Genomic DNA, 13,046 nt, shown 5'->3' with positions numbered 1-13,046 from the left:
CTGAGCCGGAAGCTGTGACAAATACGGCATATAAATAGACTATAGACTAAGGAACTATATAGTATACATACTAGGCGAGATGCGTTCAATTGGTATTTACACTCGACTCGGACGCACTGATCTGGAATTGACCCACAATGGCACGAGCTACGGGTGATTATATAACAATTGGCGAGGCCACAAGAATCTCGTTCTCGAAGAATAGCGAATAGTCGAGGGAGAGACCTTATAACTGCTGAAAGCAGTACTACGGAATGGGCTTTGGTTGATATCAGATCTCTGTAGGAAGATGTATTTTGTAAAAAGTAAATACGAAAGTGTTGTGTTTCTTAATCAAAATTATGTAAGTGCCAAAACTAGATCAATGTTGTACAACATAAACCTTATGATCGACCCTCGCAAAACTTTTATCTAGAGAGAGAGCCTCTTGCAGTTCCGCAATTGCCATTTTATTGATCTCCAATTAAAGTAACACATCAAATCGAAATCCCATTTCCGCTCCTCTAACTAAGTCCACATGTTGGGATCGTGACTGCCGATTGAGCCGGCTTCCCATCCGTTAGGAGGGTTATCGTACGTATCTTCGGGGTCGGAGTAATCTACCTGGTCGTTTTGATCCTCGGCATCGTCATCTTCACCATCGTCATCCGTCAATGGGAACTCATCATCTTGTTCCTCCACCACGTCATCCTCTTCCTGGGGTTGGGTATCGGGTATAGCTTCTGGTACTTTCGTCGCTTCGGAATCGAATTCGGAATCTGTAACATTTTCAGGTTCATTTTCCAATTCCGATTCCGGTTCAGGTTCGGTTTCGGCTTCGAGTTCGGGCTCGGGCTCGGGCTCGGTTTCGGAAGATGTATCAGGTATCTCCGTGGTGGTTGTGGTGGTTGTTGTAGTTGTGGTTGTTGTTGTTGAAGTGGTTGAAGGTGCACCTGGAAATATTCAGTTCCATGGTTAAAGTTAAGTCATAGATAGACAATGATTATAATGATCTTACACTCCTCCGCCGTGGGATCGAATTCGCAGCGAATCGCACGTTCCATAGACTCATCCCTTATGGGTTCTGGAGTAGGCTTTGGAGTGGTTCTACGAGTGGTGGTTGTTGTAGTAGGCGCCTGGGTGGTTGTGGTTGTGGGTGGCCTGGTGGGCAAAGTGGGAGCCGCAGGCTTGTTAATCAAATCCCTACCTGAAAAGGGGTAAGAAGTTTATTGTACGTAAGTTAAAACGAAATAATAATAATATATTTTATATTCCTATTAAATCTTACATTCCGAGTGATTTGGATCGAAGTCGCAACGAATTCGCCAGTCAATTTCGTCATCGTCGAGTGGGACGACCACCTTCTTGGGCCGCCGGATATAGTAGACATCCTTGACCTCGATGATCTCCACATCGGGATCATCCGGCGAGATGCGCTTGCGCACGAATCTGTGGTGCACCTTCGACGATGCAGGGCGGGCCTGAAGAATCTCCAGGCAGGAGAATCCCAGGAGAAGAATCAAAAAAAGGGATCTGTACATCGCGTAGTCTGCGGCCAAACTACTTTGGAGCCGCTTCTCTCGCCAGCTTCTCGCTGGGAACCACAACTGTGCGGAAGCTAATCAATTTCGATAACCTTCTGACCTTGGCCACATGACGTTGGATGGCGGGGTTGGTGGTGGAGGAATCGGGGGAATGGCCCTGTTGGGTGTTGCATACTTTCGGACTGCTCCGGTTAATTGCGGCTCACGCCTCGTGACGATGCATCAATGTCCGCATAAATTAAATTCCCTCCACAAACGCGTAACAAATTAGCCGCAAACATAATTTGCCACGAGCTTGGCTAAATGCCCCGCCCCCTATTTCCACCCCACCGCCTTAAAAGAGGTGACTTTCGGGGGGGGAGGGAAAGCGGCGGCAGATGGCGAAAATTGGCAGGGCATTCTGCTGGCTGTTCTATTGGGCATATCGCCATCAACGAGGCGCAGAACGAATTAATAAATAAACAAATGTTGGAACCCCAAGAATATGTAGAGCAAATATTCTGAATAAATATTGATTTAAAATTTGTAGTTCACTAGGAGCTGCTATGTCTAAGATAAGAAGGAAAAACATTAAAAAAAAAATATTCTCTTTTAATATGGAAAGTTTTTTAAACATTCTAAAAAAATCTTCTATAAAGCTTAAAGAAACTATCAAGAAATGGCCTTCCTTTTAGAAGTAATTTTTTGAAAGGTTAAAGTTAAAGCTTTCGTTAAGTTTTGGGACATTTCTTAACCATGTTTCTTATTAAAGTAACTTACTCTTAACAAAAAAAAAGATCTGCAAATGAGGTTTTAATTTGGGAATCAAAGGTTGTAGAATAGCTGAAAGTCATTGGAGATGGAGGTAAATCGAAGGTATAAAGTTATCTGATAAAACGAAGAATTTATTTACTTTTAAAATTGAAAATTTGTCCATCAAAATGAATAAATTTCTGAGTTTAAAACTTCAAATAATACAGTTAAAGAATTTTATAAAATATTATTAAGCTTTGATTTTCAATTTAAATAAGTTTTCATAACTCTGGAAAAAATGTCTTATTATTGGAAAATTATTCATTTATTTTAAAGGCAAATTTCTATATTTTATGAACACAAATTTCTTGCACTTCTTTCTTTCACTTCTCCCTTAAAACTAAATGCCTTTCGGTTTTGTTAATTGCAGTTCTTAAATAAAAATACCTACACTTTTAATGTGATTGTTTAAGTTCTTAAAAAGTCAATCAATGTAAGTTAAGTTTTATGTAAATGTTAATTAGTTCAAGGCGCCATCTCAGCCATTTGATAGTTTAATATCACATTTGTTGTGAGAAACTAGCTAAGCTACTTAAAACTAAACCTGCTTTTCGTTTTGGTGATTAAAGTTATATTATAAAAGTACAAAATATTCAATATTTGATAGCAATCCCCTTGTCATATCCCCCTAGGTAATCGATATGCCCTCGATCGGTTCTCTTGGGTTACAAATTCCCAAGCAGCTGAATCATCCGCAAGTGTCAGGACCTCGCCCAGCGATATGCTCGGCGCGCTGATGAAAAATATGTGAAAAGTCATTTTCCCCACACATATTTTCCCAGTCCTCTTTACTTTCTTTGCGTTGCTTTCTGCCACCTTCTTCTGCTTCTTTTATTTTTTGCCCCTGTTTGTTTGTCATTTTTCAATGGCAAAATGTTGGACGGGAGTCGAGGGGCGTGGTGGTGCAAATTAGCCGAGCAACGGCGGCCACATATGTTTCAGTCATTTCCCAATAACATAACAGAAAAAACTGTGTGTTTTCCTCGGTTTGCAAAGTGGGCGTCTGGCGGGGCGTGGCACGGGATAGATAAACAAAAATGTTGTGAAGAAACACACTGAAAATATTCATACGCTCATAGAGCGGAGAGGCATCATCACTTTGATCAGTGGTCGTTCAGTGGGGACTTAAAAAATATCTGCTAAATATTAATTAGTGACATGTTTTAGGAGATTACGGGGATTGCCGGTGTCAAAGTGAGGGAAATATGTACTTGCTCCTTGGGAAAACATTTTCCTTTGAAGTGGCTTTCCTTTGTTTTCTTAAGATATTGTTATTAACATTTTGATTGATTAGATTTAAATAGCTGATGAACTTAGCTAAACGGGGGATAAGTTACTTCATTACTCGACTTAATTTATTTATAAATAATCAAAGTAACCCCAAGGCCTTAACAGATATCTATTAAAAATCGTAAAACTTTGTAAATAATTTGTAAAATCATGAAACCGATCTGCTAGGGTATTCAAACAGACATATCTTCGGCTGATCTGTTCCGAAAAAGTGCTCGCTGTGAGAGCGTGAAATATGCAAACTGCCAGTGGGTCTTCCCAAGGGGAGTGGAAGGGGGGTCTTTCGTGGGGCGGAGGAGTGGGTGGCATACAGGGCGGGCCTGGGGCAGGGGAGACATTTTTTGGGCCTGCGAGATGCGGCCAAGACGAACAGTTGGCTACGAGGCACGTTGGCGGGCGGAACTCAACGCGATCGCAGCTGATCGCCGATCATAGAAAAGAGCGAGACGGCAGACGTGATTCGGAGCGGGACAGCCAGCTGGGGAGCTATTAAGTGCGAGCGAGATAGATAGATACAGATAGAGAGATATCGCAATATAAATTGTCTGCGGAAAAACTCGCTTTGTTTTCCCTGCTCTGTTTTGGTTTGGCAGGCCATAAAACTAAGTTTTTGTGTGCCATTTTCCTGGGCCTTTATTTTTTGTTCTGTTTTTCTGTGACGGCCCTAAAAAAGTGGCATAGTGTGTCCCACACTCGAGTGTCACCCGGGCCCGCGGGGTGAGCGGGAAAAGTTGGGAAAATTGGGAAATTGGGAAAGCGAACAGGAACGCCACTGGGAGCGGATCAACTATAAATAGCAGAACATAAAAGAGAGAGAGAATACTGAAAAAAAGAAGCCAAAAATAATTGAAGCGTGGGCAGCATTCAAAGGACAGTGAGGCCAGGCTACAGTGAAACTGGGACAAAGAGAATGAAACTGAAAGTCAAAACAAAGAGAACACAAAATAAAGGTCATAAATAAGTTGAAATCTTAAGTTCTTAATCGGAGAGAAAAGCTGTGAGAAAAATAAGAAAAAGAAATCAAAACACTTTTATCGAGTGCCGCCTGTACAGACATAGTTGAGATAAACAATAAATTGGCCAAAGGCCAAAGCAGCAACCAGAAAAAAAAGAGATATAGAAGAAGCAGCAGATCAGCCGTGAATGAAGAAGAAGCAGCAGCAGATAAAGGCAGATCAAACAAGAGAAAAACGGACAACCAACAGGTGGAAGGAAACGGAGACCCAGAAAGATAAATCCCCAACAGAAGGGCACCAAGGAAGACTCCAACGTTAGATCAAAGCTAAAGAGCCATCAGCTGATGAGCTGCAATGTCCCAGGAAGCTGAAGAAGAGGACGAGGCTCTGCAGGAAGAGGAGGAGGAGGAACTGGACCCTTTGGCCAATTTGCTGAGTCTGAAGCTGAAGAAACCCTCCCACTGGAACTGGGAGCTGAGCACCTCCCGCAGCTGCAGTAACATAGCTCTGCCCAGGATTCTCCTTTACGATCACACAGGTAATCTTCTGGTGGATGCCGATGGCCAGAAGGAGGAGACCTTCACATCTCGGGACTCCCAGAGACGACGCAAGCGTTCGGCTACCTCCAATTTGAGTTTGGAGCGCAATTTCCATGGCCTGCGGATAGCCGAGGCCACGCCTACGCCGACGCGCACCGTTACGCCCTCCGAGGCCACGCCCAGCTCGAGCCGGGAAAGTGGGCGGCGGAAAACGCACGGCAGCTGCATTGACTTTAGCACCCACGAACTGCCCAATTGGGAGCCATCAGTTAGTTCCAGGCGATCCAGTTCCCTACGTGGCGTTCGCTTCCAGGAGGCTGAGGACCTGCCTGTCTATCCCACGCCCCCCTCGACATCCACCCTCAACTCATCGAGTTCGGGACCCAGAGAGAAGCGACGCTATCGCCGCTCGCAGAGCTCCATCCTCGAAAGATTCAGCATGTCCAAGGGAAGGCACTCTTCGCCAGAGTTTGCCCAGGAGGAGGAGGTGGTCAAGGCACCGCGCTACTATCTTCGCACCAGCAAGGCGGGCACCCTGGTAATCCGCGAGGAGAGCTTCAGTTCCCAGAAGATGAGACATCGACGCCGTCGTCCACCAAAGCACTCCTCCAGCGAGAACATACTGGAGGAGAGGGATCGGGATAGGAATCAGGAGCAGGAGCAGGAGCCCCAAGCTCCCTCCAGTGTCGTGCAGGCCACGACACGCAGAAGAGCCCAGGAAAGGACTCTATCCACCTCGGAGGACGAAAGAGATCTGCAGCACGAGCCACGCAGGTCCAGGGGCAGGCCCAGGAATCCAAGCCAACGCAGCTGCGGCAAGGATGCGGCTCAGGGTGAGTTGTATTTTGTTTAACATTACAAAACCTATATTTTTGCCCAACTTATACAACATTTACGTACTAGAAACTAAACTTAAAACGTATAACTAATTATTAGTTTCCATCTCCCATTTACAGAGCTAATCACCGTGGATCCCGATAACTGTGTATATCGAGCAGCGCCGGGCGCCACCGCTCGATAGAAGAAAAGCTACCCTATCCCAGGAAGTCCACCCAAGACGTTGAAAATTGGCCTAGGAAAATAGAGAAGAAGCCGCAGTACGAGAACAGACAAAACTAGAGTTCCTCCTTGTGATGTAAGACGATAAAACTCATGAAAATAAAACCAATGTATGAAAATGATTTTAATTTTGTCTAATTTAATGCCACCATCAAAAGTGTGGGAGCCAGCGAGAACTGCAATTTTCAAATTAATTGAGGTAAAAATTGATTCCCTCTGCAATATTAAATGGGTTTCGTGGTGCCAAGAAATATTTCTATCAAACCCATTACGAGCGAGCTCTTACATTGTCACAGTTTGACATTTGTCCCATTTAAATACAGCAAGTTCTTAGTCTACTCTTGCTTAAAACTATTCTAAATAATTTGCCAAAAAGGTCTGTCAACCTTTTCACTCAAATTTATTTTTACCTTACAGTTCGGGTTGAACTGGCTTTCATTAAGAAAAGGGGCCTTAAGGCCAAGTCAGCCAGAATTGCGTTATTTTTAAGGGAAAAGATTCTTTGTCATTTATTTTTATCCAAAAACTTCTTGGTTGGATGAAAGGTTAGTGCTAAGCTTAGTTAATGATCATTTTTATATGTTTTTAGAAGGGAAAGAGATATTTTTTATGAATTAAAAAGTATATTTAACATGTATTTTTAATCTAAGAAATCATATTCCTTCTTATTTTCGATGAATCATAGTTTTAGGTATGATCAATAATATCACCTTAATATGATTCTTAAACCCTTAAGAATACTTGCATTTAAAAGACCTTAAATCACTTATTAAAATTTGTTAACAGTTCAAGAAAGGGCATAAAAGCTTCTACCAGCTATGTCCCCTATCACTCCACAGAGATGAAATATTCAAAACATCCCGAAAGTATGCAACGATAACGGATGCTCAGGCAGATTCGCATAGTTTAGATCTAAGAATCTGGAGTGTCCAGCAGCAGTCGCTCGTGGCTCCAAGTAAACAAGCTAATCAGCCAGTGATAAGCTAGATCGTCGGGCCAGCAGCAAATCAGTGAAAACAGCTCAGTGCGATTGGAACCCTTGGAACGAGATGCGATTCGTACTGTTGTCCGGCGGACTGCTGCTGCTCTTGGTTCTCCTGCTGGGCGCCTCGTGCAACGGGGCCGGCAAGGTGATATATTTTAATCAACTAAATTCCGTACAATCCCTGGAGGCATCAAAAAATAACACCGATGCTTTGGGCAAGGGAATGCTCTTCGATACCAGGGGAAATCGCTGTCGACATGGCTTCGTCCGGGATCATCATGGCCGTTGTCGGAGGGTGAGTGCTCTCCAGATCTAAATTGTATTTATTTAACCCATCTTAATTTGTTTACCTTTTTCAGGTGGTCTAAAAATGGAATCTCCCACTTGGCTAAGTTAATTTTAAATACGTGTTTATTTTAAGTCTGTGCGTCTTCAGAGATTAAAGTGAAAGGCTGAGCGCCTAATCTGTCTACAGATCTTGTAAATACTTTATGACAGATAACTGGAATTAGAGCAGATATTAATTCGTTTGGTTAGCAACCACACTTAGAGTTAAGGGATGTATATTATTTATGATTGATTTAAACATCGATAAAAACGTAAATTTAAATAAAATTTCGTTGAAATATAAAATCAAAATCATTTTTACGACAACTTTGTGAAATTTTCAAACTGAAGCAAGCCAGATCCAAAGGTAAGACGGACTTTGAACCGATTTCCATACCAATTTCATTACTATAACCACCAGGAAGTCGTAGAAACCCCCAGATATATCTACCCTAGTGGACGTTAACCCTTACGCCTCGTCATGAAATCGAAAACTACGTCACATCACGTGTCGCCGGTCACGAAAAGTATGATGAAATACTGGGCCCGTTGGGTTTCTTTCTGCAGATACGTTAGATACCGCAGATACAAGATACAGAAGTACTATACGGAGAACACAAGGCCCGAGAACTCCGGCGTCAAGGAGATAACGCTGAGGCGAGGAACTCTTCTGACTCAGCACGATATTAATATATACGAGCGGTTCGGTTCCTCTGCAAAGACACCTATTCGGTCACATTTTCGGGAAATTTCAGCGGGTGTGCGGAGCGATAAGCAGGGTAAATATATTCCATACGATTTGTGACGTCCCTTGTTCCGTAATTGCCATTGCCATTGAATACTCAATGGGTTGTCGCGTGGTCATCCACCACCCACCCACTCCTGCGAGTCACTTCCAGAAAGCCCCGATGATTGGCCAGAAAACATATTTCTTTTTACACAGAATTTCGCATGGCTCACGTCGCGATCGTTACGAAGCTAAATTATCAGCCTGGATTTTTTTGTCAAAGTTCAGAACTGTCTGAGAGGGAACTTAGTGGGCTGCTATCTGCTCTACATCAGTTGGGCGGTGATTATGGCTAACTCATCGAAAAAAACGGGGAGCCCAAGCCAATTAACCCACGTTCTTACTCAGATCTAAAAATAAGGTTTATCTATTTCGGTGGGCTGGTGTTCAGGAAAGTTTGTTGCTCAATCTCTGGTTGATAGGTTTTTCTCTGCGTTAATCTTAGTCGAAGGCGGGGTTTTTATTTACGAAGATTAGATAGTCAAGGTGTTAAATATTTTATATACCCATCAATATTGTACTTCGTAAGATTTTTTAAATATTTTTTAAAGCTTCAAAAATGTTTATTTTGTAACATTTTTTTTCGGAATATTTTTGAATCTGTTTTTGTATCCTTAAAATTAGTTTTATTCAAGGCAACATTTTCTAATAATATATTTGACCATAAATTCTGTATCACCCAATGAGGTGATGAAAGGCGATATAAAATTTCTGGTAAAATCATAAAAACTTCTGAGAAAAGTGGCGAAAAATTCCCCTTTTCCATCATCCGCCGAAGCCCCTCCTAAGCCTCATAAGAACCAGAGGTTTCACCTTAAAATAAAAAAGCAGGGAGTAAGCCTGGCCACGTCCTATGCAAATGCAATGAACTCAACAATGATGATATTATCGGGTCCGGGTCCGTGGCCGAGTCCGAGTCCGAATCGGAGTCCGGGTTAGGGTACGTGTAGGGGTACCCCCTTCGCCAGCGTGTTTTTAGATACCCGGTAACCAGCCCGCTCGCTCGGCAACCGCTCGACTTCGCATCGGGCGGGAATAGAAATCAGTGCTGGGCCAGCGAAGCACTCAATTACACAGATTGCAAATGGCATGGGGGACAAGATAAGATTTCCCCCCCTGGAACACCCCTCTAAGCCAGAAAACAGGGTGATCTGCAGGCAGCCGGGTGAATGTATGAGTCTATTTGGCCAATGAGGAGCAGGAACACCCTGTTGCCAGTTTATCAAGTCAATGAAAAGACAAGCGGGCAGAGAACTTAAGAAGTGCTACCCCAAACTCGTATAAAATCAGTTAACTGCCGGCACTGGAGCAAGCCACTTGGTTAGCTCAACTTTTTGTTTATCGCGCCCTTCGGAGATAAGAAGATATATCTTCTTCCATTTACAAAAAAAGAGAACGAAAAGATGTCTATGCACCAGCTTCTTTTGTACTCACTCTGCCTGTGGGCCGTGTTCGTGTTTTGTGCCCCAACTCCCAGTGAATCGCGTCGCGTGATCTTCCTCAAACCGAATGGCATCCATCGTGGACAGATTTTGGCCACACATGGCATGGAGAAGTCGTGCCCCAAGTGCCATATGCTGGATCATCGTGGCCATTGCCGGCGCATCATCTCCTACAATGCAGGTGGGTGTTTTGGCTAGCACATCGCCTATCACGTATACGTAATTACGTATACGACGCGTAAACGACTTAGTCACCGCACAAGTGAAAAATACCAGAAAGTGCTAACAACCTATCTCTGTCCCTTGCAGATGGCGTGCGCTGCTGAAAGTGATACGAAGTGAATCCAATCGTCGAACGAATCTCGCACTCTCTCAACCAACTTTATTTATTTAACCTATTTATCTGCCTCGCACGCTATATATAATATTTTAATAATAAAACCCAATCCCTTGCTAAATACGAGTGTTTATTTTGTTTTTGTTTTGGTGGCTGTGAGTCTGAATCAATCATCCTGATAATGAAACACAAAGAAAGCGGCCTGGGAAAAGAGATTTTCGAGGCTTTTTCACATAGTTTTTCACCTCCGCTTTTCCTTATCATTAAAATGTGCATTACGCTGGGGTTTTCTATAATAGCGTAGTTTCTGATATCAGCTGCTCGAGTGGAATCGGAAATATTTGATTTAACAATTATAATGCCGACTTGACGCAAACGCCTGCGGTAGCTATCGGTGGCGGAATCACCTGCCACAGGTGGTTGCCTATGACTCCTTTCTCTACAATTTTTTATATTCCTGTTATCGTTGTCTACTTTTTATTGCATCAGCTGGGTATTTAAATATTTTTTAAACGGTAAGGGGTTGTAAATTAGAGCTCTGGCTAGTTAAGTCATTTTAATCTAATGATCGTAGAAATGCTCAAATTGGTTTATGGCCTAAATTTATTGGTAGAAGATGTACATCAGAGTGGTATGATTTCTTACTTATTTGTATTTTATAATTTCATATGTGTTTTTGAAACTTTTTATGTTAAAAAATAAGAAGTTTAAGTCTTAATTGATTGCCCTTTAGACCGACAATCAATTATTTTTATTAGGATTAATTTTATTAAGAAACTTGTTCCTTTTGAGAATTTAATTTATGAAAATATAAAAATATTTCTTTGTTTTTATTTAATCAACTTGTATTAAAACACAATCAAATTAATTTATTAATAAATTATTTTTAGATATTAATATATGAAAATAAATGAGCTTAATAATAGTACACTTTTGGGAAAAGATTGGAGCTTCTATTTTTGGTGATATTTTAGGATTATTATATAAGGTTGTTTGGTAATAACATTCCGGTTTTTACATTCAAATTTCGTGCTTCGCTTGTGAATTCAAATATAATAGTATCTGGCAATGCTGTATATCGATTGAAAGGTATTTGTATCAGGTATCAGGCATCAAAGGTATTTAAAATGACATAAAGTTTACATGAACTTCCTCGTTACAAAATTCCAATCGATAGAAATGGAGTTCACAGACACAAGCAATTTTGAAATTTCATTTCGCACAGAGAAAAACTGTTGCGGAATCTCGCAGACAGATTATTGCTGTCTTAGGAGATAACAAACTTTCGATATAAACCGCTTAACAGTGGTTTATGCGATTCTGAAGTGGCAATTTTGATACCGAAACACCCAAGCCTTCCGGATGACCAGTGACCGTTGTTGATACGGATAAAATCATGAAAATATGTAGTGGATCGAGATCATCATGTGACTATTAGAAACATCGCAGAGGAGCTGCAACTACGTACGGAAACCGTCCATAGGCATTTAAAGTCGAAAAATTTAACAAAAAAGCTCGATGTATGGGTGCCTAATGAGTTATCCCAAAAAAACCTTTTCGGCCGTGCATCAATCTGCGAATCTTTGTTGCTCCGTAATAAATTCGACTTATTTCTGGATCGGTTAGTCACTGGTGATGAAAAATAGATCACATATGACAACATAAAGCGTAAAAGAACCTGGTCGAAGCACAGAGAGTCGTCTCAAACGGTGGCAAAGCCAGGACTGACGGCTCAGAAGGTGTTGCTGAGTGTATGGTGGGATATCAGAGGAATTATCCATTATGAAGTGTTGCCCTATGGCCAAACCATAAATTCTGACCTCTTCTGTGAATAACTGGATCGATTGAAGATTGCACTTGCCCCATACATCGTTGGTGACGCGTCATAAGCTACGGGATCTTGGTTAGGAAGTGTTAATGCATCCACCTTCTAGTCCGGGCATTGCCCCAAGCGATTACCATCTGTTTTTGGCCATGCAAAGTTTTTTGCCAGTAGGGACAAGGACTTATTTAGGAGAGGCATATACAAGTTACCATCAAATTAGCAGAAAACCATCGAAGGCAACGGTAGATATAGCACTTAAATCGGACAATGCTAACTAACAATAAAGAAACCGGCATGTCATTACCAAACAACCTAATATTATTATATTACTAAACGATAAATCTTTTATATTTTTGTTATTTTGTTAGTCGAAAACCAAGATCAGTTTACATAGATTTATATTTATAATTACATTATTATGATTATTTATTTTATTCATCGAAACTAAGTTAAAATCTGATAACTGCAAGGAATTTAATTGGCAATTAATAGCTGTTTATAAAACTTATTATTTGTAAATCACCAAACTTTCCCTTCCAGAGATAAAATGTATTCCCAAAATAAACTGAAATCGAATTAATTTATGAATAATTTTTAACTTCTTTTGGTCAAGAAAATTCAATAACAAATCACTAAGAAACACTACAGTCAAGTGGCTCGACTAAAAGATACCCGTTACTCTGCTCACTATTTTTAAAATAATAATCTAGATTAAGTGTCTGCCACTTGCTGGCTGTGACGTTATTGCCCAATGCTATGCCTTTTAATCTTAATTTCTTAATAGCTGCTGAAGTAATTGTTTGATTTGAAAAGTTGTTAGTTCTGCAAATAGAAAGTTATCAATGCGAAGAATTTGTTTTCAATTAATAATAACTTAAAATTGCTTAAGAAAATCAAATTCATTCGACATTGTGTAGGTCTTACCTAGATACCCAAACTTTTTTTCCCTATTTTTGTCTTCCAAACCTGGACTGATAGCCAACATGGAAGCCATGTCGATCGATTTCCCTAATCCCCTGTCCATTTAAGGCGAATAAACGGACTTTTACATGCGTCAGAGCAGTCGGCCATCTATCGATCACTCGAATGTGCCAAAACGCTTGACAAGATCGGGAGATACCTATATACCATATGCCAAATAACATATATATATATAGTATTATATCGGGCGGATCGGGAGCCAA

At 41.3% G+C, this 13,046-nt stretch overlaps 4 protein-coding genes across 4 annotated transcripts; 3 read left to right on the top strand and 1 right to left on the bottom strand.

The window, feature by feature from the left end:
* Window positions 1-427: 427 nt before the first annotated feature.
* LOC108103110 (protein TsetseEP) lies at window positions 428-1,546 on the bottom strand. Its single transcript, XM_017208477.2, has 3 exons — window positions 1,268-1,546; window positions 998-1,186; window positions 428-932 (listed from the first exon to the last, which is right to left on the bottom strand). Exons 1-3 carry the CDS (start codon window positions 1,518-1,520, stop codon window positions 508-510), a joined length of 867 nt encoding a protein of 288 aa, XP_017063966.1. The 5' UTR covers window positions 1,521-1,546; the 3' UTR covers window positions 428-507.
* Window positions 1,547-3,994: 2,448 nt separating this feature from the next.
* LOC108103188 lies at window positions 3,995-6,281 on the top strand. Its single transcript, XM_017208575.1, has 2 exons — window positions 3,995-5,933; window positions 6,057-6,281. The coding sequence occupies exons 1-2, from the start codon at window positions 4,916-4,918 to the stop codon at window positions 6,119-6,121; spliced, it is 1,083 nt and encodes a 360-aa protein (XP_017064064.1). The 5' UTR covers window positions 3,995-4,915; the 3' UTR covers window positions 6,122-6,281.
* An 894-nt stretch (window positions 6,282-7,175) lies between these two features.
* LOC108103123 lies at window positions 7,176-7,629 on the top strand. The gene is made up of 2 exons (XM_017208489.1): window positions 7,176-7,439; window positions 7,504-7,629. The coding sequence occupies exons 1-2, from the start codon at window positions 7,209-7,211 to the stop codon at window positions 7,510-7,512; spliced, it is 240 nt and encodes a 79-aa protein (XP_017063978.1). The 5' UTR covers window positions 7,176-7,208; the 3' UTR covers window positions 7,513-7,629.
* A 1,933-nt stretch (window positions 7,630-9,562) lies between these two features.
* LOC108103185 lies at window positions 9,563-10,135 on the top strand. Its single transcript, XM_017208572.1, has 2 exons — window positions 9,563-9,881; window positions 10,010-10,135. The coding sequence occupies exons 1-2, from the start codon at window positions 9,662-9,664 to the stop codon at window positions 10,024-10,026; spliced, it is 237 nt and encodes a 78-aa protein (XP_017064061.1). The 5' UTR covers window positions 9,563-9,661; the 3' UTR covers window positions 10,027-10,135.
* The last annotated feature ends 2,911 nt before the right edge of the window (window positions 10,136-13,046 follow it).

This window comes from Drosophila eugracilis, unplaced genomic scaffold (genome assembly GCF_018153835.1).
Source record: "Drosophila eugracilis isolate 14026-0451.02 unplaced genomic scaffold, ASM1815383v1 contig_649, whole genome shotgun sequence".
NCBI lineage: Eukaryota > Metazoa > Arthropoda > Insecta > Diptera > Drosophilidae > Drosophila > Drosophila eugracilis.
This window is presented reverse-complemented; position numbering and strand designations above follow the sequence as displayed.